Source organism: Leuciscus leuciscus, assembly GCF_965113295.1.
Source record: "Leuciscus leuciscus genome assembly, chromosome: 5".
In the NCBI taxonomy this organism is placed as follows: Eukaryota; Metazoa; Chordata; class Actinopteri; order Cypriniformes; family Leuciscidae; genus Leuciscus; species Leuciscus leuciscus.
In genome coordinates this window covers 51,781,816-51,808,398 of record NC_138729.1, presented here as the reverse complement: position 1 = coordinate 51,808,398, position 26,583 = coordinate 51,781,816, and the positions used below count along the sequence as shown (strand labels likewise).

Below are 26,583 nucleotides of genomic sequence, written 5' to 3'. Positions count from 1 at the left end.
ACCTTATTTATACACATTCAATAAAAAACATTTATCGTACGTACTATGGATCTTGATGTCCTCTTTAGTTTCCCGAAGAAGACTGTCCAGTTTGTCCAATGTTTTTTTTAGATGCTGATAATGCTGAGTCATCTCTTTTACAATTATTATCTTCTCCTCCTCCATGCGCCTGACCAGCATGACTTGATCAAACAGTCGTCTCTTCAAGCGGAGACTCGCCACTATTTTTGAAAATAAAAGTGGAGAGGAAAAATTTCAAACACTAACACACAGCATATTCAGCTTTACCTCTAGCAGTGTTCTTCACTAGTCATTTGAGCGCCTTGAGAATAATATTGATGAATAACTTTATAAAAATGTACAAGGGTAGTAATATAACAATATCCTAACTGTATCATCCCTTAAGTATGCATATAATAATGCAGCCAATACACAATTGACAACAACTGAAACATCACACTACATTACAATACAACAGAAAGTAAGAAAAACAAAAAAACAATGCTCAGCCCAGTATTAAGATATGTTTTTATTTTTTTATTAAAGACATATTGAAAGGATATCTAATTGTTATTTCATGCTTGGGTTGGATTTTGCCATTTCAGAATAGATATGGCTTTCTTCTTAAATGTATTTGGCTATTGCAGCTCTTATATATATAAAAGAAAAGTGATGACCACTACTAGTATAGAAGGTGTGTTACAGGAGTAACAATAACTATCAGATTATCACTATGTCTTTATATGGTAACATTACAGATAACTTTTCAGATAGCAACAGAATATATAATGTGTTATTCTTTACTGTATGTTACACCTTTTTTACTGGGTGGCAGTGTTAAATTGCTGAGTGTTATTACTTATATTAACAATCAACTGCATTTTGTGAATTCAAAAAAGCACAAAAATAAAACACATTAATTACCGTCTCCTTGTGCTTCCCAAGGCAGAATAAAGTCATCAGAGAGACTGCATGCTGCTTCGGTGTCAATTTTCTCTTCACAGCCAGGAATGGTGTTGTACAGCACTATCTTCTCTCTGAGGGTCTTTTTGAGCTCACCAAGTCTTCTCCATTTGCGTTGCCTTGTTTGGTTGCTGTCTGTAAGTTTAAAAAAAAAAAAGTTAGAAAACATTTTTTTTTTACAAAATGCAAGTTGAGTGATGTAGTATCAAATACCATTTTGTCGATACAGATCATGCTTCTTTCTTCGGATTGAATAAATAATCTCATCGATTTCACTCTGGAGCTCTTCCTGGCTACTGTGAGTCCTGTGTCTCTCTTGAAAACCAGAAATAAGCAAAGTCGACCATTACAGAAAACACAGTATCAAAAATGTAGACAAATATATATGGAAATGTATACACCAGCGACTATATTACACACCAGTGGCTGCCCATTGCTTGACATCACACACCCACCGATCTGCATCTTCCATAGAGATGTTTAACTCCTGCTTGAGACTCTCAAGATTGGCTGCTTCCATTTCTGCTCTCTGTGTAGTCTATTTATAAAGATTTTTAAAAAATGACAGAAAACATAGTATCACTGCAGAATTAACCACAATTGCCCCTGAAAGAAAATGCAGTGGAGAGCACAATCACATTCACAGTGTCTCCAGGGCCCAGGAAACACCTTTCCTGGGCCCTGGAATGGCCCATTCATCACATCCGGTGGCGCAGCACTGCTTGCGACCCGGGCTCCTGCTCTAGCCTACTGCATTCGTCTGTTGTTTGTTCTTTTCTTATCCGTTTTTTATCTTTTTATTTTTAATTTTTAAAGGTTATTGTTTTAACGCTGATATCCGTACGACAATGTTCGTTCAGCTGTGTCTAGTGGCCGCTGTATTGGGATATCTTGCACGGTGCCAAACACCACATTCAGGTGTGACAACATGGACGTCAATCAGCTACACCAGAGACGCATTGCTGGCGTTACGCCATGTTGGGACACCTCCTTTGAACTTGCCTGTTTGCGTGAGATTGTCATCTGTTCGCAATAGAAGGCATAGGAGACGAGGCCAACGAGGCGGAATACGGCAGCGTCTTCGACGACGAGGAAATAGACCACCTTTACCATCGATGCTACTGTGCAATGCCAGATCACTGCATGGTAAAATGGAGGAACTTCGAGCTAACTCCAAAGCATGTTTTGAATATCGCACTGCAAGTTTGATGGTGTTTACGGAAACATGGCTGCACCGCGATGTCCCGGACGCTGCTCTGGAGCTGGAAGGATTTTCGCTGGTACGGGCAGACAGGACTTCACAGTCAGGGAAAATCAGAGGCGGCGGTCTGGCTGTGTATGTGAGTAACGCTTGGTGTAAACAGTACACAATTAAAGACTCAATCTGCTGTCCTGATGCTGAAGTTCTGTGCTTGAAAATGAGACCTTTTTATCTACCGAGGGAGTTTGGTAGTGTCGTTGTTTGTGCGGCCTACGTCCCTCCTAGTGGAAACGCAGCAAGAGCAGCAGAGTGTATAGCGGAGTGTGTTCACCAACAACTACAGTGTTCCCCTGAGGCTCCCGTATTCATTTTAGGTGATTTTAATCAGTGCAAACTTGAACTGTTTTTGCCTGGTTTCGAACAATATATAAAATGCGGGACGAGAAAGGACAGAACCCTTGACAAGTGTTATGGTAACATTAAAAAGGCTTATGAGGCCAGAGCGAAACCACCGCTGGCTAACTCCGATCACAACGCTATTCATCTAATTCCTACATACAAGACTATGCTCAAACGTAGTAAACCACGTATGAAGGAAGTAACTGTATGGTCGGACGACGCCACTGAGAGACTTAAAGGTTGTTTCCTCTGTACGGATTGGAATGTTTTTAATGATATGGACATTGATACGACTACTGAGACAATAACGGAATACATCAATTTTTGTGTGGACAATGTACTCACTAAAAAGAATGTTATTATATACCCAAACAACAAACCTTATATAACTAAAGAAATTAAGAATTGTATTAATAGGAAAAAGGTTGCGTTTAAGAACCATGATCTTGCTGGGTTGAAATTAATACAAAAAGAGCTTAATCATCATTTAAAAGAAGCAAGGGGACGACAGAAAGATGTTATTGAGCGTAACTTCTCCACTTCAAATTCGAAAAAAATGTGGGATACAATGAAAGCTGTTACTAATATGGCATCAAATAGACCACCTATATGTACAAGTGACGATTTACAGAAAGCTAATGAACTTAATAATTTCTATCTGCGGTTTCAAACTCATGATTTCTCTGATAAATGCAGATCTGTGATAGGTTCTCTGCCGGATGATACGGGCACTAGACTGCAGGTAGACAGTTGTAAGGTGCAACTATTGTTTCAGCATTTATGTACAAAGAAATCGAAGGGACCTGATGGGATTTCTTCACAGCTTTTGAAAACCTGTGCTGCAGAACTTACTCCAGTGTTGTGTACACTCTTTCAGCGTTCATTGGATTCTCATATAGTTCCTGCGCTCTGGAAAAAAGCTGTGATTATCCCAATTCCAAAAAAGTCACATCCGTCCGAGAACAATGATTTTAGACCTGTAGCGTTGACATCAATAATAATGAAATGCTTCGAGAAGTATATTGTGTCCTTATTGAAAAGTGAAGTAATGTCGAAAATAGATCCATGGCAGTTTGCGTACAGACAGGGCAGGAGTACGGATGATGCAGTAGGAAGTATCACCCATCTAGTATCTAAACATCTGGACGATTCAAAAGCATATGCACGCCTACTTTTTATCGATTTTAGTTCAGCTTTTAATACTTTGCAACCATATTTATTATTGGAGAAACTAAAACAGATGGATGTAAATCCTTGCATTATTAAATGGTATTCTTCTTTTTTAACGAATAGAACCCAACAGGTCAGGGTTAATGGGAAGATCTCTGATTCTCATGAAATTAGTACAGGAGCCCCGCAAGGGTGTGTTAGCTCCCCAGTTCTCTTCACATTGTATACAAACAGTTGTGTGAGGAATAATAGTAGCAACTATATTGTGAAATTTAGTGATGATACTGCGATTCTGAGCTTATTATATAAAGATCAAGATATTTTGTCTTACTGCTCTGAGATTGATCAGTTTATAGAGTGGTGTGATGCCAACCATCTGGTTGTAAATGTGAGGAAAACTGAGGAGATGATATTTGATCCAAGGTCAATCGGCAACCATAGCCCTATATATATTCATGATGTTCCTATTGTACAAGTGTCCGTATATAAATATCTTGGTGTTTACGTTGACTGTTCTCTTACATGGCAAGTTCATATAGATACCTTGTGCACTCGGCTACAACAAAGACTGTATTTTTTGAGAAGGCTTAGACTTTATGGTGTTAGTAGTAAGATTATGTTGTTATTTTATCAGGCTGTATTGGAGAATGTGATCAGTTATGGAATACATCTTTGGTACGGTAATTTAACAGTGCATCTGAAATCTAGGCTCTGTCGTTTTGTTCGCACGGCCATGAAGATCATGGGTAGAACAGAACCTCTTTATCTCCAGAACCTATATGAAAAATCTATATTGAGGGAGGCAAATAAGATTCTGTATGATACAACACATGCCCTGCACTCTGAGTTTGTAATGTTGCCATCGGGGAGAAGATTAAGAATGCCTAGCTGTAGACTAAACCGGTTCAAGAACTCATTCATCCCTTCAGCTGTTAAGTTATTGAATAATATAAAGTACAAATAATAAGTTTTAAGGTTTTTTTTAAAAAAAAATTTTTTTAGCCTCTCAAGTGTACAGAGTGGCGTGAGGCCTACTACATTACAGTATTCAGTGTATAGAGTGGGGTGAGGTTATTCACTTTACATTGTTTAGAGTGGCGCGATGCCAAATATTTTTCAGCGTATAGAGCGGCGTGATGCCGATTATTTTATTTTATAGTGTATAGAGTGGCGTGATGCCAATTATTTGACAGCGTATAGAGCGGCGTGATGCCGATTATTTTATTATTTTATAGGGTATAGAGTGGCGTGATGCCAATTATTTTACAGCGTATAGAGCGGCGTGACGCCGATTATTTTCCGGTGTATATTGCGGTGTGAAGCCAATTGTCTCCAAGTGAATAGAGGGGATTGATTCAAATTGCTTTCCAGTGTATTGAGTGGCAGGATGTAAACCACTTTGAGTGTATACAGTAGATCAATTGCTTGGGTATAAATGCGTACCTCTCTTCTCTATTTATGTATTGTGTATGTTTTTATATGTGTGGCGATGCAGTGGTTGTATTTGTGCGCCTAAAACAAATTTCCCATTGGGACAATAAAGTATACCATACCATACCATACCATACCATACCACCTTAACGTGCAGTCTAGGCTTCTTACTTTGACAAATCTTTTCGCCAGTGTCTTGTGGAGACTCTCCACCTTCCTATTGTTCCATCCCATGGCAAGTACAGTAATCATATCTCCTCTGCCTATAAAAAAACAAAACCGATAAGAACAAATCAATTGTACAATCTAGCATTGTGTCAAACACAATGGTTAACCCTTTTTTTCAACCAACCTGACTTGGTCATGTACTTTGTAGTAAGAGCTGCCCTTGAAAGGAAGCTATTGACCTGTTCCACCTCTTCACCAACAGTGTTTCCTGCACCCTCCTGGCTTCTACCGCCCCACCTGACCTGCTCCCAAGAAGAAGACCAAGACCTTTATCATTCTAAAGACCTTTATCAATCTTATTTATTAGTTTGTGTATCATCAATTGAATTTGGTGCCATGAGCAAATTTTGATGTTTAATATTTTCAAATATAAAATGTTCTGAGGTAGGATAACAATGAAAGAAAAGCTTTCACAACTGCAATTGTGCAGTTAGAACTTTTGGACGGGATCGGGAAGCAAATCCTGCAAACAACCCTGCTGTTCAACCAGAATGATCAATTCTCTTGTAACAGTGTGATCACTGATAGTAATGTTAACTATGTTTAAAAAGTTCATAAGCATTGTGTGTATATATACACCCAACACACACACACACTAAATAAGTAGTTTTAAACTTGTCCTTGAAGATTAGCACTACACATTTTGTATATCTCACTTATATGACACTTGATTTAACTCATCAGCTCATTAGTAGAGACAGCAAGACCTGAATATGGTGTGTCAGATAAGGGAGACATACTGTACACAATGCAGTGCTGGGGTCCTCCAGGACAGGTCTGAAAACCACTGCATTAAAGTATTTCAATAATGTTTAAGGTACTACTTTTGACTTATGAAACGTGCATATTTTCAGAGATAATAATCAAGCTAAATTTTTCTGATGCTGTAAGGATGTTTCTAAAAAAACGTAACATTAAAACATAAACTTAACATTAAAACGTAAACTTAACTCGCACACAGTACCTCACATTTGCCAGTGTGAGCCTTGGCATGCATTACAGATAAAAAAGGCTTCATCCTGGTAAGTGGTTGGAGCTCGGGTATCTTTTCTGCCATCTTTTCCAAATAAGGCCAGTACCTGTAAAGAAAAAATTGCCAAAACTGGTAAGGAGACAAACCAGGACCTAAGTGACTAGTACAATTCCTGTAACCAATCAAATAACACTACAGTATGTAGTCATATGTATGGTAATTTGTCATATCAGTACTGATAAGGTAGTAGCCATATTCATTTTCTAATTCCATAATATAAAAAATGTGTGATATTTAGCTAGTCATGGTGTTAATGGTTATTAATAAAGGTAAAACATCAGTAAAAACTTCAGTTATCATTTGGCAATGGCTATCTACCTGCAAGCAATGTCCATACAAAAGAATGTTGCATTTGCAGCTTGTGCCAGCTCCTTCTGCAGGAACATTGGGTAGGCATATATTTCACCACGGTAGTGGTTCAAGCCTTGCAGCGAGATTCATGTCTGCACACAGCTATTTCAAGGCCCTCTTCATCCACCTTGGCCCTGGACTTCTGTGCGATTTCTCTGCCTGCTGTAAATGTTGCCGGTCCACAGACATCATGACCTGTCCTCTGAAAGTAGAAACAATACGTTACATGTAATCCCAGGACAAGAAAACATTCAATTAAAAAGAGTTAAAGAAACCCTTACACTTAACATCTGGCTTCTAATTTGGTCAACAAAGGCAGATACTTTGGCATCTTGTGCGATGAACAGTCCATCAAAAAGAGATGGTTCGTCTGTCCTGTTAAATAAGAGGAATTCATCGCCAACACAATTACATAATAATGATTTAACATTGCATTCACCTAAATTAATATAACAATTAACCATAAAGGTGCCACACATTTTAGTCTGTATAAATCACATTTGATCTGGAACACTGTGTTTAGAGTATCAGCTTGTATTTGTCCTGTGTAAATGAATGCTGTAATTTGGAATTAACTTGTGTAAGTAAAAAACATACTGTTTAAAGTACAAAAAGAAATAACATCTTTATTTTTGTTTGTGTCTTCAGGCTACAGAAGGGAGAAAAAGTTCCTGAACAATTTACCAGATTGCTGTCATAGAATTGTAAAGCTTGTTTAAAACAGTGCTATATCTCTCAAAACACTTTTTAAATTGTAAAAGCATTTACGTTTGAATGTGAAGCAATCATACATGTGACACATTTTGTTACTTTCCATGAATTTCAAATAAAAGTATAATTATATAATGACTAGAGCCAAAAAAAAGTTATGTTGAAGAAATAGGTTTAGATGCTACGAATGGTTGTTATTTTTTACAGCAATAAGGTAAAGTACAGTTTCTCTATATATCAGTCAATCCATAGCTATACTTGCTTTTCCTTTAGAGGGTCATGGCATGGGGGGTCTAGAGCCCATCGCATCTAGCACTGGGTGACAGGTGAGATGCAGCATGGACACAAAAATACCATTGCACCACCCTATATCCAAATTAAAAAAAGAAATGAAAAATTACACTTACCCTTTGGATTTCTTGAACCGGTAATGTTTTCTATTGCCGTCTGCAGATATAGCCAGCATGTCTGGTAGGGGTGGGCAAAAAAATCGATTCACATATGAATCGCGATTCAAATGTTACCGATTCAAAATCGATTCATAGAATTCCAAAAATCGATTCTTGTTTTTTTTTTTTTTTTTTTTTTTTTTATATAAATTTTTTGGTATTGTCCTGAAATGAGTTTAGCTTGCCATTCCCATAGATGGCGTTGCATCGAATTCACACTTACGCCTGCACACTCTTGTCATAGCCAAAAGAAGAAGTGCAGCAGAAGCGAAGCGGAGCAGAAGGAAGGCTGGCTGGCTGGCTGGCTGGCTTTGTGGCGTGTCTGTTTTTATTTCGGCTCCCATGTTAACAGGTTAGAGTTTGCACACAGCCTGCGTGACACGCGCGTCTCAGGTGTGGCCCGAGTCGTGCGGAAAACGTGTGCATGCTAGAAATAGAACCGACGCCTATTTTTCTCGCGACACGCAAGCGTGTTGGAAGCGTTTCCAGGCAAAATAGAATGTTTATATCATATGTCATTTTGACACGAATATTCATATTAATAAATGACATTTTGATGTTTGAAAGTCTAGGTTTTGACATAAATGCAGATATAATGTAGGCTTATTGTATTTTTTTTTATCGATTTTCAAAAATTGCACCTGTCAATACAGAACGAAATATTCTGTAGCCTATTTTGCCGTCAATAGCCTTACTCCTTAAATTACATTTAGCAGTATTGTTTGTTTAATCTGACTACAGCACTTTAAAGCTAAATGTAAAAAAAAAAGAAAAAAAAAAGGATTTAAGTTTTAATTTAAACTTGAATTAAATGTATTCGAAAGCTGGCCAAAGCTTGGCACTTTGCACTGTTTAGTTGCAAAAGTTTTTATGAAGACAAAGTAATATCAAACTTCATTTAATTTGTTATTTATTTTCTTTTAAATTGTATGTCTACTGCAATCACACAGGAAAAAGTCAACTACATTTACATACTGTGAATCGTTTTTTTGAATCGAGAATCGTTTTTGAATCGAAAATCGATTTTGAATCGAATCTTGAGACTAAAAATCGGTATCGAATCGAATCGTGAAATTTTCTGAATCGTGCACCCCTAATGTCTGGTGTGCATGCTGGGCATTTAAAGGGCTCCATCAGGCACATATCTTCTTTCCTAAAATTGCAGAAGGAAAACTCCCGAAAGACTCTGTGGAAGGTGTCACCACAAACACTACCCGTCTGGAAAGAAGGATGGTATTATTTTGGTAAATAAAAGATTTTGAAGTCTGGAATTCAAACACTTTGGAAATGAAAACAGCCCTTACCCGACCAGTGCAAAGACATCGATGTTCAAGCATTCTGAGAAATGCTTGTTGGGATAAAGCTGGGCTGGCTAATTTCATCTGCTCAAATGATGTGAACAGATCAAACTTAAACAGCATTTGGCAGCTGGTGGTTGCTGGCCAGTATCTGTATTGAAGCAAGTCACTAATCCCAGGAGTCCATTTGGAAGAGCAAAGTGGACAGCTTATACACGGCAGACACAGGTTGTATGGACCTTAAAACAAACATGCGTTTACTATTTGGCCAGTATTTGTACAGCACAGTACAAAAGAATATAGTAAGCCATTATTATGCTTGACTTCATCTGGTTGGATATAAAAAGGTAGAAGGAAGTGACAAGACATACCGTTGATAGTCACCAATACGGTCTGCTTTCCTGGGATCATTTTGAAGTCAAGGTTTGGACCACAGGAACAGATTTGTATCGGTGGAGGAATTGGAAGCATACACACTGCAGAAAGTCAAAATCAAATTTCAGAAAGTCAAATTTCAGAAAGTAATATCAGTAATGTCTACACATTTACTCAACAAAGTAAAAAAAAATTCAGTTAAAGGAAACTGCAGAGGGCACCTACTACTACATTATCTGAACATACCTTGTTCACGGAGTTGATATTGGCCACTTTCATCATCCACCACTACGGATGTTGGTGGAATGGGTTTTAAAAAACCATCAAACATTGCTTCCCTATCATGGAAAACATTTTTTCGGTGGATCTCGGTGTCACATGATGAACAGAAAAACTGATTTCCTGAGGGGACACAGTCTAAGCACCGGACAACAGCATCAAGAGTTTTGCATTGTTGACAGGAATGCTGGGTAACTGTCTCTGCAGCCAACATGCAATTCAAAATCTCTGGCATTGCAGCCCTGAATTTCTTTTCAGAGATGACCTGTCTTTTGGTCCATGCAGACATGGTGGGTGTCTCTTCTACTTCCACTGATGCAGAGACAGCGACAGAAGTTAACAGGTTTTTTAGCCTCTGAAGATTTTGATCTAAATTAATAAAAAATTAAATGATAATAATAAGGAAAAAGCCAGTTGCAATAATGCATTTTAATAAAAAAAAATAACAATTTCTTATATGGTTTTGTCACTTCATATGCATGATAGGAATGGGAATTACATACTTTAACAGTTGCCTATATGTGACCCTGGATCACAAAACCAGTCTTAAGTTGCACGGGTATATTTGTGGCAATAGTCAACAAAACATTGTATGGGTCAAAATTATTGATTTTTCTTTTATGTCAAAAATCATCAGGATATTAAGTAAAGATCATGATCCATGAAGATATTTTGTAAATATCCCACCTTAAATATATAAAAAATGCTTTTTTGTGAGTGGATGCAGCACAATCGCCAATAGAAATGGACAACTTTAAAGGAGATTTTCTCAATATTTCGATTTTTCTGCACCCTCAGTTTCCAGATTTTCAAATAGTTGTATTTCAGCCAAATATTGTCATATCCTAACAAACCTAATATCAATGGAAAGATTATGTATTCAGCTTTCAGATGATGTATAAATCTCAATTTAGAAAAAATGACACATAAGACTGATTTTGTGGTCCAGGGTCACATATGTGACATTTTAAATTTAAATAGAAAAGCTGAAATTATTTAGGCTTTCAATTCAATATGCTTACCAAGACTTGGTCCCTCTTGCGGAATATCATTCATTTGCACGTCCTCGACCTCTGAGAGCTCCCTAGTGCCGGCAGGTTTAACTGCAAACACATGTAATGATATAGAAAACATCACTGCTGACCAAAAGCTTAGACACTTGTGAACAACAGTATGCAGTATATTTTACTGACCAGATCGTTTCTTCTGAACACGTTGTGGTAGGATGTACCCATGCTGGTCTCTCTTTCTCCAGGAAACATTGGAGACTTCAGTTCCCTTTTTTTCCTTTTCTTTTTAGTCTGTAAGTAAAAACTAAATGATACATTTTGGGGAAGCATTTGCAGAGGCATTTTCTTTTAAATTTAGGTAAATAACATGATAGAGAAATAATGAAATATTTTACTTTTTGGGTTTCCAACTCATCAGCCATGGTTTTTGCTGCTTCCAGCCATTCATTAAATTGTTGTAATGACTCTGATGCCATTTGTAGATGTTTTTAAATAGAAATAATTGAAGGATAAAGTAAAAACATAAAAAAAATACAAAACAGGAAAGCGAGAAATAGAGAGAGAGGAGGAAAAAGAAACTGGCTCTTAAAAGAACCGATTGATTTGTAAAATATTTCAGTGATAAAGGATGGGTACAAAAACCTGAAAACAAACAGATGAGATGATTAGACAAAACAAACCAGGGCTCTGTGTGGGCACGGACTGGTCCTTGTCAACCTGTTTGTGCCTATAAATCTGAATGCACTAGTGCAGTGGTTCTCAAACCTGTCCTGGCGTACCCCCAACACTGCACGTTTTCTTTCTCTCCCTAATCAAACACACCTGATTCAACTCATCAGCTCATTAACCCATGTAATAATGAGCTGATGAGTTGAATCAGGTGTGTTTGATTAGGGAGAGAAAGAAAACGTGCAGTGTTGGGTGTGCCAGGACAGGTTTGAGAACCACTGCACTAGTGGGTATTATTAAATAAATTTTATTTTGCATGTGAAGTGGGGACACTTAATATTCACCAATATTATTGATCTGCCTGCATTGGCACCATTATGAGAACTGAACTGAACTGGATAATGGCATCACTGTTTTCTCCAGAGCGGCTATATAAATGAACTAAATTAATGGGGGTTTTTTTTCAAGCTGATTTGAAACAATCTGTATTGTAAAAAGCAATATATAGGCTAAATAAAGGTGACTTGACTTGTGGCTATAACCTAAAATAGGCAATAACAATGAATGTACAATGAACAATTGATTCCGTCAACCGATTTTGCCATTACTGCATTTTTTTAATTCTTTAAAATGTTATACCTAGCTGAATTGATACCCTGAATTTAAATCATTTGGATAGCTGTAAAACTGTTGTGACCTCATACTATTTGTATAATGCTGAAACTACCTTTTTCTCTAAGAGAAAACATTTAACGTTACAGTTTTGGATACATTAGGCTGAAATTATTTGTGGCAATATGACAGAAATTGCAGATGCATGTGAAATAGCAACATGCTGCTAGCGATGAAGCTAACGTTAGATAGTAACGTTAGGTCGCAATGAAATAACGTAACTTTAACAGTTATTTTCTTAATGAGTAAAATGGCTAACAGTTATCGCAACTGATTTGTAACCCAGACGTCAAAATGCACTCATTTAGTTCCACATAAATTACAAAAAACACACACAACTACTTATAAATATATATTAAAAAAACAACAGCATAAAATTCACACCTTACCTATATCGACCTCGCACTGGGACTGTCAGGAAAAAACCTGGCCACGCCACTCCTCCGCCGCCGCCGCCGCCTCCTTCTTCTTCTTCTTCTTCTTCTTCTTCTTCTGGTCAAATGATGATATGTTAAAAACTTTAGCTGAACTGAAAAAAAAATCAATATAAAAATGCTGAAAATGTTTTAAAATCACTACATATGATAAAATGTCACGGTTTTATCATCTGTAGTGTTTTTTTTTAAATTATCGTTTTTTTTTACTTTGTTGTTACAAAAGGTTTATCTTAAATTATTTTTTTTTAAAAAGGATAATAGTTTAATTATTTTGATGTGGTTCTTTACTTTCCAATACGTTTTTTTGAGGAAGAAAAGCACATCAAATACATAAAAAATATATAGCCTAAATACATTTAGGCCTACACATCTCAGTTTTCTGTATTAATCTCAAGTAAATGCAATAATAAAACAAATACTATTTTGATTGGTAATGACGGTAAACGCCATTTCATTACACACGACACCGTCATTATTAAAAGGAGCGCTAGAGGGCGGTTAACTTTAAAACGTAAGTATAGGTCGTAATAAGCTGCTTGCACATACGACCTTGATGGTCGTTTTTTGTAGGAGGACAGTCTCTTAGATTCCCTCATCAGCTGAGTGATGCCATCACCTTTTGATTCTACAATTATTTGTTGCTCCAGGGCTAGTGTTTTTATTGGTATCAAGCATTTAGCAATACTAGCTAAGATGTCAGCTGCTGATTTTGGTTCTTGTTTCAGCTGATTAGCAGGTTTTGGGTATGACATGAACTGTATTGGATTTTTCCTATCTTTTTCATTGTACAATACCAGTTCTATTTCATCCGCAGTATTTTCAACACTTACAACCAATTTTTGATCTGGTTCTCGTCTCGCTATTCTACCTGAGGTCAATGCTAAATCAATTAATTGTAGCCTAATATCTTCCAATTCATTGCTCCAATTAAATTCATTTCCTTTTGTGGCTCCATAAAGAGGTTTAGCTAGTTTAGCGTATCCTGGTATCAGATCCCTGATAAAATTCATGTGTCCCATGAAACTCTGTAAACTTTTCAGGCTTTTCGGGCTGTTTTGTCTCAAATCCTCCAATTTTTCTTTGGTAGTTTTTGAGAGTCCTCTATCCATCCCTGTCGTAGCAAAGCCTAAAAAATCCACTTCCTCTTTACCTATTTCGATCTTTTTGTAACTGGGCTTAAAACCTGCATTTATCAGTCTAGTTAACACTTCATCCAAGATTTTCAGGTGTTCACCTGGATCATCGTTTATAATTAAAAGGTCGTCAATATAAACTGTTACCGGCAAACCTGTCATTAGCGTGACGACAATAGACTGGAAGGCGTTTGCGGAATTTAAATATCCTTGCGGGAGCCTTGTGTAACAATAGGCTTTCGATCGGCAGGTAAACGCAGTTTTAGCCATACTATTTTCCGTTATTGGAACTGTCCAGAAACCGTTGGCTAGGTCAATTTTAGTCAAAATTCTACCTTTAGGTAAACCATTAGTTACATCTTTTGCATTAATTAAGTATCTCCTGTCTGGTTCTGATACTTTATTCAAAGATTTGAAATTATTAACGACGCGGTAAGAATTATCAGGTTTAATCACGGCCTGAAGCGGTGAATTAGTGATAGGGTTTTCTATTTCTTTAATAACTCCTAATTTTTCTAATTCTTTAATAGTTTCTTCAATCTCAGGTAAAGCTTTTTTATTAATTGGGTATTGCCTTTGTGGTTTATGCACACCTCCCTTGATTTCATATTCATATTCTTTACCTAAAAGGCCCACATCATTCTTAAATCTAGCTGCACCACCTTTATGTTTTTCAAGAATTTCTCTCAATTTGTTTTTATCAAGCATGGTTTCTCGCACCATTCTGTCTATTTGCCCTTTGAGGTCGACCATTTTCATCCATCTGACTGTTAATTCTTTATTAAATTCACCTACAATTTTAGTTGCATCCTGTAATGTCATCAGATTCTCTGATTGATTGGGAATAATGGCTATGTCTTTCCACATATACCAGTCAGTATCAATTGGACCTTGAGCTTTATTAAAACTGTATACCCTCATCATGCCTTTTTGTTTAATGGCATCCTCAGGTAAGTCAGTAAGGCAGCTAATCTCGGCACCTGTATCCAGAATGAATGTCCTACCATTGTAATCTATATAAAAGAAACCTTCATGTTCTTTAATTAGATCAGATTGGATGGTCGCTTTTCCTTCAGGGATGTCCTATTTTTGTGCTTTTTCAAGCTTGTTGTTTCTCACATATTTAGGCTTAGACTGTCCAGTACTGTACGATTTTTCTACAGTCGCTTTTTGTTTGGCCCTCTGCTCTCTGATTTTGTTTTGTTGTTCTTGAGTCAACCTGTCCCATTCTTCTTTAGAGACATATGTAGAGCTGGTTTGCTTACTGGCATTTTTAATGAATGGCGGTCTTTGTTCCAAATTAGGCTTTCTCTGCACTCCTCTGCTCTGAGATCTGCCTCTCCTTTGGAAGTCAGTAGGTCTGAATTGGTCCCTTTGTTCTCTGAAACTTTTGGACTGCACTACATATTTAGGCCCTTGCTGTGCATAATGGCCTTGGGCTTTGAGTCTCTCAGACCGTCTCAGACCTTGCTGTTTACTATCTCCTTGGTAATTAGAATCTTGATTACCTTTTTTCTCTGCCTCATGTTTGGACCTCCTGTCATACCTTACCGCAAAGGTTTGTAATTCTTCCCATTTAGTCTCATGTCCACAATATTTCAAGTGTTGAAGACCTGGAAGATCTTTTTCAAACTGCAGCAATTCTTCCACAGTTTGCGCTGGGTCTTTTCCATCATGAGCTCTATTTTTGCAGAATATTAAAAGTCCTGTGCTTTTTATTTCTCTCAGTCTTTTGTCATACGTTTCTTTTTTAGTTTCCCCTGAAATGTTTCTCTTATGTAAGGAAACATCATTAATTCTTATATTTATACTCAATAGCTGATTAATCATCAGCTCTATATCCTCATCATGAATATTAAGCCTCTTGCCTAGGTCCACTATTTTCTGGCAACTTCTCATGTTATCTTTTGGATCTAGTTTCATTCCATTGAACATTCCTATTTCTGTGGCTGTTATCGTATGTTTAGGTCTCGCCCTATTTCTCCTTTCATGCCCCTGGTCAGAGACTTCTTCCAAGCAAACAGACTCACTGGACACAGATTCGTCATAATAGTCACATTGTTCTCTATAAGTCCCCCTCATCTGAGGGCTTCTTTCTTCCTGTTTAATTTTCATCACAGAGGAGGCTGCTATTTCGGCTAAGTCTATGCCTAGACCCCCTCTGGGCCTATACTTTTCTTTTTCTTCCTCATAGTAGAGGTTATCATCTCCCGTTATTTTATTTCTTGTTGAAATTTCAGGTAACGGTCTCCTATAATAAATAGGGTTTTTTGATTCATTTAAAACTTCTCTCCTGAGTTCAAATATATCACCCATTATAGGGTCCCTACCACTTCTTCCTCTGTTCTCTGACAGGGTCAAGCGAAGTAATAAAGACAGAGCTTTTTGACAAGAGTCTTTTTGTTCTGCGATCATATCCTGCTTAGCTTTTATGCTTGTGTCAGGCATATCCAAAATCTCATCAGATGTTGGGCCTGTTGCAGCTAGGAAAATTCTCTGCATATATTCAGGCTCTTCTCTTTTGATTTTCTCTTTCAGATTATGCCCTGGTTTTGTTAGAGTTTTTCTTCCCGCTAGATCGATATGTTCCCGAGCATAACTACTACTCTTTCTCTCTCGAGACAATGGTCTAGAATTTTTGTGATTAACTCTATTTCTTTGCGGAATGGGTTCATCCCACTGATACACTACACTTCCTTCACCATCCCACTCAGTTTCTTCACCTTCGGTGGTTGTATCTTCACCTCTATTTTTAATGTGGACAGTTTTATTCATACTATTCAAAGTGTGAACTAATTCATTTGCCAGCGGTATGTATTGAAGGCCAGGACTAGGTTCCTGGAAGTCTAGCCTTTTTTGAGCGCTAGGACCAGGTTTTTCTACATCAGAAAAATAAATTTCTGTATCATGAGAATCCCTGCGCTTTCTCTGAGGCATCACAGTACCATCATACATTACTCTTGTCTTACCATAGTATACTTCTATACTAGGGTCTGTGGTTGGCTTATATGTTACTTCCAAACCAGGATCAAAATGAACTTTAATTTTGTCCCCTTTCATCCTAGTGCCATTAATTCTTTCTATTATAGCCCTCACATCTGCTGCTGAAGTGCAGATGAATTCCTGTCCATTATTTATCTCATAGTCTCCTATATACCATTCTTCATTTTTTTCTTTAGCAGTTTTTTGCTTTTGAAAATTATCACGTTTAGTTATAGTGATTTGGTATACGGATGCCTGCTGAGGAGCTGGACATACATTTAAATCATTTGGTAGTTGAGCCATTTGAGTCATTTGGGTCTTTTAATTTGGAAATGCAGACTAGGAAAACTTTTTCTCTTTTTTAAGGAATTCTTTATCTATGTTTTACAGATACTCACTGGTTCTGCCGCGCGGTTTCGCTTTTTTCTTTTTAATAGGGCGTCCCCTATTTTATTTGCGAAATTTTTTCTGGGTCACTCAAGTGATTGATTTAATATCTATTTCTGCTCCGGGTTTTATTATATTAAAGACCGGCGAGCCCCCATGTAATAGTTTATGATCATATCTCGATCATATCATGATTAATACCGTTCCAAATTATTTTACGTCCTACCTGGATATATAAATAATCCCGCGGTAACTAAAGTGCCTAACCTTTAGTCATGCTATTAAGAGTTAGGTGAATAGTCTCTACAAATTCGTATTTTCATTATAAAGATAATAAGGATTATAAATATAATAAATTTTCCCTTCGTAGTATAAATCTACCTTTTTAGGTACTCTTCAACCGTGTTCGCTCTACAACAATAACCCTGTTGTAAGCTGCCTCTTTGGCTAGGCTATCAATCAATCAAAAGCACACACTGATTATTCATATATCAGAAATAATGCTTACCCTCCTGTCGTGTCTCTCAGTTAGGATCTCCCTGATCCAGAGGAAAGAAGGAGGCAAGTACTCAAGAATCCAAGGTCCAGACAAGATGATTTAGAATAAATGTTTAACAATATTTATTAAAAGAATCAAAATTGAAAAGAACACTTGTTACAGATTATCATAGAGTACTGAACTAACAGAGAGATGCTAGCTAGGCTTAAAAGCTTCTTGCTGTCCAGATTGCAGGGGTTCTGGATTGTAGATTGCAAGGAAGAGCCATTTGATTTCGTCCAGGTCTCTTCTTTTATAGTCCGAATCGAGAAATCTTCGTCATATTTACTATGAGACACATGACTGCATGGGTCCTGTGATGACTGTCCAGTCATCAGCTTGCTCTCCGAAGATACAACAGTTCCTTTGTATTGGTGGACAAAGACCCTTGTCACTGTTCCCTCATGTGACTTGAGAAAACCAGCTATGGACAAAAACTCTTTATTCAAAATCATATTTTTAGATGGTCATGCGTTTTAACAAACCAGCTAGTTCGCTGGGAATACCCTTGGTTATAGGCTTCTTATTGTGACCCTTCCTTCTCTGACGTCGAGTCTGAAGTGTAGGTGAAGTGAGTGAAATGTCACCCGCAGAAGGACTTTGCTCAAAACCCTCAACACATGGCAGCAGCTTCCAACGTGATACCTTTTGGACTACTGCACATGAGACCCCTGCAGTGGTGGCTCAGGACCAGAGGGTTTTCCCCGAGGGGCAACCCATTTCGCACAATCAAGGTCACGCGGCGATGCCTACGTGCCTTGGTTATGTGGAAGAAACCTTGGTTCCTGTCCCAGGGCCCAGTGCTGGGAGCTCCTTGTCGTCGCAAACTGCTAACGACGGATGCTTCCCTCACGGGTTGGGGAGCGATCCTGAGGGTCGTTCATCTCAAGGTCTGTGGGAAGACCATCATCGTTCCTGGCATATCTATAGCCTAGAGATGTTAGCTGTCTTCCGGGCTCTGAGGAGCTTTATCACAGGTCTCAGGGGGCACCATGTGTTAGTACATACGCACAACACGTCGGTAGTCGCCTATATCAACCACCAAGGGGGTTTGCGCTCACGCCCATTATCCAATCTGGCACGCCATATCCTCTTGTGGTCCCAGGGGAAGTTGCTGTCACTCAGGGCAGCCTACCTCCCCGGGGTCCAGAATTTAGGAGCAGACACTCTGTCGAGACAGGGGCCGAGGCCCGGGGAATGGAAGCTCCACCCCCGAGGTGGTGGAGCTGATATGGAGGGAGTTTGGCCAAGCATAAGTGGATCTGTTAAGTGCGTCTCGAGAGACGTCTCACTGTCCACTTTGGTTCTCCCTCACGCATCCAGCTCCTCTGGGACTGGATGCTATGGTACAGACGTGGCCGAGGCTACGTCTGTATGCTTTTCCCCCAGTGGCTCTGCTCCCGGGAGTTCTGGAGAGAGTTCGCAGGGACCGGGTTTGCCTGCTTTTTATAGCCCCGCGCTGGCCGGGCAGAGTATGGTTTCCCGATCTTGTGTCCCTCCTCGACGGGCATCCTCTGGAGCTTCCTATCAGGAGGGACCTTCTGTCCCAAGCAGGGGGCTCAATATCTCACCCCCGCCAGAACTGTGGAACCTGTGGGCTTGGCCTCTGCGGGGGCCCAGCTCATAGAGTCAGGTCTCTCAACTGAGGTTGCTGAGACCATTCTACAGTCCAGAGCTCCCTCCATGAGGAAACTTTATGCCCTGAAGTGGAGAGTATTCACTTCTTTGTGTAGTGACCGTCGGTTGGATCCAGTCAACTGCCCAATTGGTACAGTTCTGGAGTTCCTGCAGGACCGGTTCACTGCAGGTCTGACCCCGTCCACTTTAAAGGTTAATGTGGCGGCCATAGGTGCTTACCACATTCCTTTGGGTGGAATGTCTGTGGGGAAAGACCCTCTGGTATCTCGTTTCCTTCGTGGCACTTGGAGGCCTTCTGTCCTCCTCCCTGTCGAAAAGCGGACAAGGAGGCGAATAATTTGCTTTGCCCTGTTCGGGCGTTAGACGCATATGTCCACAGAGCTGCCCTGTGGCGTAAGAGTGATCAATTGTTTGTTTGCTTTGGGTCCCCTAACAAAGGAGATCCAGTGTCTAAGCAAAGGATGAGCAAGTGGGTGGTTGAGGCTATCTCACTTGCTTATGAGGCGGCTGGGAAGCCTTCTCCTTGGGCTGTCCGGTCGCACTCTACTAGGAGTATGGCGGCCTCTAAGGCCCTTATATCAGGAGTATCTTTACAGGACGTCTGTGATGCGGCAGGCTGGTCCTCACCGCACACCTTCGTCAGGTTCTACTCTCTGGATTTAGACTCTGTTCCAGGGTCTCATGTTTTGTCTTCTTAGTGCTGCTCACTTGACTACACACAGGACAGACATTTGTAGCTATGGAGGCGTTGGTATAGACGTTCCCCATAGCGTCAGTTTCGACGCAACGCGAGTTCCCTTGAAAGGGAACGCCTCGGTTACGACTGTAACCTCGGTTCCCTGAAGAGGGAACGAGCGTTGCGTCGCCTTGCCATATCTCCTTCATGCCTGTCAGCACGACTTCAGACTCTACGAAGCTTTCGTTTTCTGTTTCGGGATGGCTTTTATAGCTTCCTGGTACGTGACGTCACCCGCCTCTGACGTTCCGCCACACCATTGGACTGATTTTACATGTGCTTCAAGACGTCATCACGCAAAGCGTTCCCCATAGCGTCAGTTTCTACGCAACGCTCGTTCCCTCTTCAGGGAACCGAGGTTACAGTCTTAACCGAGGCGTTTTGTACTCAATACACTTTAATTGTGAGGAAATAGTGCTGAGGTCCAGCTGAAGATATACTTAAGTATATTTTATTTGTATATTTGCTAAAGTGGAACAACTGCAAGTATACTTTAAGGACACTTTAAATATCATGCATTTAACTGATATTATACAGCAATCATACAATCTTTATTAATAATGATATTAAAACACATTTTAGGCATAATATAAAGAAATGTGCAGTGAGAAATAAAGAAATACTCCAAATAAAGTTGAATTATATTTTATATCAGTAAGTATTAAGTGATATGTCAATGAAAATGTTAATGGATTTAAAGTATCCTTAGTATGAAATAAATGTATTTTAAATATGTATTTTAAATATATTTTAGTATAGGTTTTTTTTTACTAGGGCAACAAAAATGGTTTTAACAGACTGATGCCACAGCAAAACCTTTTAGACATCCAATGATGTACTTTAAATTTGAAGAATCTATCATGAAACATGTCTCCAAAGAACCATAGTCAACTAAAAACATATACAGAATATAAAACAATATCAGAATATTTAATGAATTTAAGAACCACTGTAAATGTTTTACAGATTTTTTGAAGAGAATTGTTATATGCTTGGCTCAGTGGATCTGGGGCAGGAAATATGACTTTCTTCACAACATGAAAGGTGAGAACAGACAGATGCTAACTGGAAATTCATTGTGAATAATATAATAATGCTGTGATCCCTCAGATGCACCAGTTCCCCCTGCTCTTCTGGAAAGTGAGACGAGAGACTATATAGACACTGCACTGTTGCTGAACTCACCCTACTTCTCAGTGCTGAGAAAAGAGAGAGACATCGACCTCATCATTTCACTGGATTTCAGTGAGGGTGATCCTTTCACGGTATTATATGCATTTACTCATAGAAGTTCATTTAAAGAAAAAAAAAGAATCACCTATCAATCATCATTTACTCCCTCGCGAATACAATAGGAGATTTTTTTTTTTAATAATCTTGCTGCTTTTTTCCTCATGACATTCATAGTGACCACCAGAATTCACACTAACATAAAATAAACACATTAACAGAGAATTACAAATGCTGTATATAATTTAAACGGCTAAAAAATAAAAAAAAAAACAAGAAAGAAAACCATTTAAAAATAGAGCATGTGTTTTCATCTAACCCTATTTATTTATAATACTAGAGAGTGCTGTCCGTTAGCATTCCCATTTATCTCAAAGGGGGTTTCTTATCCTGACGATTTTGGTGAATACTTTAAATTTAAACTTGAAATGTATGTCTTATCCTTTTAATCAAACAATAATGTGATGTTTTTCCACTGCAGACAGTGAGGGAAGCTGCTGAGACGTGCGGGAAACTAAACATCCCTTTCCCTGAGGTCAACATTCCTGATGAAGACTTAAAGAAACCGAAGGACTTCTATGTGTTCAAAGGCCAAAACACTCCAACCGTGATCCACATCCCTCTCTTTAATATGGTCAACTGTGGAGGCAAGTTAAATTCTTAATATCCTGAATAAAACTGAAATATCAACTGTGTTCTGATTTATATTTAATGATCGGATTAATGTTTCTTCAGGTGATATTAAAACCTACAACTCCTACAAGAAAAAATATGCCACTTTTCAAGGTTCTTACAGCGCTGAGAAGATCACTGAACTGATGGAGGTCGCTGGAAAAAACATCACAAACAACAAAGAGAAACTGCTGGAGCAGATCCGTCTGGTCATGAAAAACACAAATGATGAACAATAAATATCAGTGGTGTGCAGCGCAAAGGCGGCAAAGAAACTAGGCGGCAAAGTCCTCACTGTTTGTTTTAATGTTTTTAAAAAAAGAAGTAATTTCCAGTTACACTTAATGTTGACATTTTTGACGCATGTGAAATGTGCATGAAAACACGTGAACGGAGCAATAAGCCAATCATTATGTTATTTTTTCTGTTTAATGTTAAACATGCTTCTGCACGTTACATTCTGTTCATATAAACAGCGGATCATTAATAATCAAATAAACCATAACACACAGATTGATTTACAACTATGATTGCTGATTAAAATAGTGTATTACTTTGCTTCTGTTCCAATTAATTAATAAATCTTTCTCTACAAATATGGTTTTGTCCTGGTCATTTGATATCAAACAGCACAAATGCTCATTATTATGAAGCTGATAGTTGTGGTCCTGGATGCTGATTGGACAATTCAGAGTTCCAGTGTACAATCTCATAACCCTTTATCATTTTCGAGAGAAGAGAGAGAGAGAGAGAGAGAGAGAGAGAGAGAGAGAGAGAGAGAGAGAGAGAGAGAGAGAGAGAGAGAGACAGACAGAGAGAGAGAGAGTTAACTGAAAACTTAATTGAAGTTGATGCATTTCTTAAATCTCTAAGGTTGATTAAGAACAAGAAAAGTGACAGATTCTTGAAATATTATGATGATTTTTTTTGGTAATACCACTGACGCATAGTGTTTCCTCTATATATATGTTTGTTTTTTCTTCTTTTTCTTTTTTGTATTTGGTAGTTTCATTACTGTAGAAGTTCTATATGTTCTGTCCTTTATATCTGCTTATTGTTTGATACATAATAAAAAAATAAAATGAAAAAATAAATAAAAAACTGGAATAATAATAAAATACTAGAAATAAAAATAGAGTGGGACAAAACAACAACAATATCAACATGTACAACATGAGCTGTAGATAATGCATATACAAAAGAACAAAACGCAAAGACGAAATGATAATGGACAAAGCATTTGATGACCACAAGAGAGTGACAAAGTGCAACATTCTCTGCTTGGAAGGGCAGTATTTCTTTTTTTTCTTTTTTTATTAAAAAAACTATTACAATATATATTTTGTTTTGTCATGTTCAATGTAATAAAATGTAAGAAATATGATGCATTTTAAAAGATTTTATATAGAAATGTATATATATATATATATATATATATATATATATATATATATATATATATATATATATATATATTAAAGGTGAGGGAAGAACAAAACACTACAATTTTTTATCTGACACAGTTACTTGCCATAAGCAGCTACAGGTTTTATTTTACTAAATAAAAAAATGCATAGAAAACTAAAAGCTGAAAGGAAAAAGCAAACATTGATTGCAACATTATCAGTTATTAATATTTGGTTGGTTCTCTCGTCTATGCAAGTGTTCATAATTTCTTTCTATGACCGCCTGGACAAATTATATTGCACAATTTGGCATGTTTCATTGCGTTATTTTTACAAATAAAACAATCAACTTCAAGCACAACTACGCAATATGATTATCAATGAAATATCGTTAACACATTTTTTAAAATATTTAAAATAAATAAATCAAGATTTCTCAGGGAACCTACAAACCATACATAACCCTAAGACATTCCCTTTCAAGGGAACTCAACAATGCATCAGTAACTGACGCTATGGGGACGTTAATACCCACTACGCCATGCTGACCAATGCCTGCCTGTGCACTGTAAAGGTCACCAAGGGGTTTGTTGGGATTAATGGGTGAATGAAAACCGGGCTTCAATTTGGAAAAATGAAATACGGAGTGAATCCTCCTGTACGCCGGAGGGAGTTTGAGGCGGACTGCCACTGGATTAATGATCTTAGTGAAAGTGAACAGGCCAATAAAATTAGGAGCTAATTTCTTGCCCTACATTATAAACCGATGCTGAAGCTGCGGCTGAAATCGGTCCCTTGTTCACACATTTGCTATTGTCTACATGGTGAATGGCACCTAGGGGATAGGGACAGTGTAAATATGCTTTCCATTGGAGTGAATGAAGTCTGGTTTCACGTTAGTGTCACACGAACCACCGCAGCTCCGGTCCAGAGACACGATAGCACAGAGCGGAGCATGTGAGACCAGAAAACGTATAGGAGGAGAAACGGTTTGAGATTAGGAGGAAACTGTGGCTTTACTGAGCTCAACGCGGCTCTTAGCTGTGATATAAACCAAACGCTATTGGCTATTTTAAAAAAGGAGAGGAGCTGTTTGATATGTCCTGTTGTAGTGGACATTATGTCTACACATTGAATAATGCAGCACGTTTCAAGGCACTTCATTGGGCATTTAATGATGAAAAATAAAAGTGAGCCATAATGATAATTATCACCTGATAACTTAATGTCATAGATTTGGTGATGGAAATACTTGCATTCAAGACATCTTGCACTGTGTTCATGTTTGTTCAATGTGTGTTTCTTCAGAAAATACAAACTCCCCTCCCATCGACAAATGTCTCCAGGTGCTCATGGATCTCGTGGACATGAATCTCTCGGTTTTGAATGGCAAAGATCCGTCTGCTCATGATACATCCATCAGAACAAAGCTGAGCGGTAAGATTTTGCAAAAGTGTGCAAGAAAATGTATGCTTTTCAGCAACATTTAAACAGTAAAACAAACCACAAGCTAATTGATGAAAGGGCAATATGCAAAAACATCAATTTGTCCAACAAAACCTCTAATTGACACAAGATACACAAACCTGCATCAGATTAAAATAACTCAATCATGTTCTCCTCTTTTCACAGAGATCTCTGAAGGCAAACATCAGCTGAGTTTTCAAAAGAAAAACCTGAATCTCACTGATAAAGAAGCTGCAAAACAGTATATGAAACAATACACTGTGGATTTGTTTAATGGTTTGAGTCATTTCTGGCCTTTTGGTAGTTTGAACTTTCTTTACAATCTGTTGATTTGTATAATGTACTGAATTTTTTATATTCTACCCAGATTAATGCATAAACTGAAATGTGTTGATTCCATCTTCCAATTAGCTTCAACAAAAGGTTTTAACAGACTGAAGCCACTAAAGTACATCATTGGATGTCTAAATGTTCTTCTAACCTTAAACTATATTAAACCTCAGATCTTTTCTCCGAAGAACCATATAGTCAACTAAAAACATTTACAGAATATAAAACCATATCAAATACAGTGGTTTTTAAATTCATTAAAATGGTTCTGTTTTACAGATCTTTGGGCGAGTATTTTTAGATGCATGGCTTAGTGGATCTGGGGCAGGAACTATGACTTTTCTTCACAACATGAAAGGTGAGAACAGAAACTCATAGACAGATGCTAACTGGAAATTCATTGTGAATAATATAATAATGCTGTGATCTCTCAGATAAAGCAGTTCCCCCTGCTCTTCTGGAAAGTGAGACGAGAGACTATATAGACACTGCACTGTTGCTGAACTCCCCCTACTTCTCAGTGCTGAGAGAAGAGAGAGACATCGACCTCATCATTTCACTGGATTTCAGTGACGATAATGATCCTTTCACGGTATTATACGCTCAGAGAATGACTCCTAGTTCATTTAAAGGGAAAAAATCCCCTAGAAATCATTGTTTATTCCCTCTCATATCATTCCAAACCCGTGACTTGTTTCCTCTGTTAACAACAGGAGTTTTTTAGGGACCTATTATGCAAAATCCACTTTTACATGGTGTTTGAACGTAAATGTGTTGGCAGTGTGTACACATCCAACTAGTATAATGGTAAAAATCCATCCACTTAAAAAAAAAAAAAAAATCCCCATAAATCATAAGCAGGGTCTCATAATAAGCTGTTTGCAGTTTCTGTGCAATGTGATGTCACATGATTAGGCCCCATCCACTACTGGTGATAGACTCCACCCTATTAGCATACTCTACCCTGAGTTAGCCATAGGCCCCGCCCACTACCGGTGATAGACTCCGCCCTATTAGCACACTCTACCCTGAGTCAGCCATAGGCCCCGCCCACTACTGGTGATAGACTCCGCCCTATTAGTATAGACTCTGCCCTCAGTGAGCTGTACAGTGAGGGATTTTCTGTTTTTCTTTTGTTTGATTCATATCAACAGCATATATCAGCATATGTCAAAAACACAGTTCACAAACAGTTTAAGCGCAATAAGACATGAAAGAGAACTTGGTTTAATACTCACGAGAACTGCATAATCAAAACCAAACAGATGTTTTGGTTTTTGCTGAGTATCCAAGGCACGAGCTGTACAGGCTTCGCCCTCTTCTGGAAAGTGAGGCGGGGCGGACCAGCAGCTCATTTCCATTAAAATGTTTCTGTCGTCCTTCTGCTT

At 38.2% G+C, this 26,583-nt stretch overlaps 3 protein-coding genes across 4 annotated transcripts in view; 1 reads left to right on the top strand and 2 right to left on the bottom strand.

Annotated features, from left to right (window-relative positions):
• The window catches only part of LOC309499801 (uncharacterized protein), an 8,415-nt gene extending 454 nt beyond the window's left edge, over positions 1 to 7,961 (bottom strand). The window contains exons 1-10 of the mRNA XM_082171284.1: positions 7,895 to 7,961; positions 7,058 to 7,151; positions 6,744 to 6,978; positions 6,357 to 6,471; positions 5,517 to 5,634; positions 5,336 to 5,427; positions 1,384 to 1,501; positions 1,177 to 1,278; positions 925 to 1,098; positions 45 to 221 (exon numbers count right to left, since the gene is read on the bottom strand). Of these exons, the coding sequence (XP_082027410.1) occupies positions 45 to 221; positions 925 to 1,098; positions 1,177 to 1,278; positions 1,384 to 1,501; positions 5,336 to 5,427; positions 5,517 to 5,634; positions 6,357 to 6,471; positions 6,744 to 6,811 (964 nt within the window). The 5' untranslated portion in view covers positions 6,812 to 6,978; positions 7,058 to 7,151; positions 7,895 to 7,961. The remainder of the gene's footprint in view (positions 1 to 44; positions 222 to 924; positions 1,099 to 1,176; positions 1,279 to 1,383; positions 1,502 to 5,335; positions 5,428 to 5,516; positions 5,635 to 6,356; positions 6,472 to 6,743; positions 6,979 to 7,057; positions 7,152 to 7,894) is intronic.
• The window catches only part of LOC309498669 (cytosolic phospholipase A2 gamma-like), a gene marked incomplete at its 5' end in the record, with an annotated part of 161,069 nt that extends 139,070 nt beyond the window's left edge, over positions 1 to 21,999 (top strand). The window contains one exon of the mRNA XM_082169512.1: positions 21,802 to 21,999. Coding sequence (XP_082025638.1) covers positions 21,802 to 21,984 — 183 coding nt within the window. The 3' untranslated portion in view covers positions 21,985 to 21,999. The remainder of the gene's footprint in view (positions 1 to 21,801) is intronic.
• LOC309499806 (uncharacterized protein) lies at positions 8,744 to 12,726 on the bottom strand. 2 transcript variants are annotated; one of them, XM_082171292.1, is made up of 8 exons: positions 12,629 to 12,726; positions 11,294 to 11,540; positions 11,082 to 11,189; positions 10,911 to 10,991; positions 9,856 to 10,257; positions 9,606 to 9,710; positions 9,241 to 9,473; positions 8,745 to 9,154 (listed from the first exon to the last, which is right to left on the bottom strand). In XM_082171292.1, exons 4-8 carry the CDS (start codon positions 10,942 to 10,944, stop codon positions 8,894 to 8,896), a joined length of 1,035 nt encoding a protein of 344 aa, XP_082027418.1. In that variant the 5' UTR covers positions 10,945 to 10,991; positions 11,082 to 11,189; positions 11,294 to 11,540; positions 12,629 to 12,726; the 3' UTR covers positions 8,745 to 8,893. The 2 variants fall into 2 exon arrangements, with proteins under 2 accessions (XP_082027419.1, XP_082027418.1); XM_082171293.1 differs by lacking the exon at positions 12,629 to 12,726 and having other exon boundaries at positions 8,744 to 9,154; positions 9,606 to 9,695; positions 11,294 to 12,622.
• Positions 22,000 to 26,583: the final 4,584 nt, after the last annotated feature.

Bases quoted from the DNA above. Each gene is read 5' to 3' on its own strand.
- LOC309499806 (XM_082171292.1), bottom strand. From the start codon at position 10,944: ATGAATGATATTCCGCAAGAGGGACCAAGTCTTG. The intron at 10,258-10,910 runs GTAAGCATATTG...TTATTAATTTAG, and splicing joins GCAAGAGGGACCAAGTCTTG to ATCAAAATCTTCAGAGGCTA. The intron at 9,474-9,605 runs GTATGTCTTGTC...GTTTGTTTTAAG, and splicing joins CGTATTGGTGACTATCAACG to GTCCATACAACCTGTGTCTG.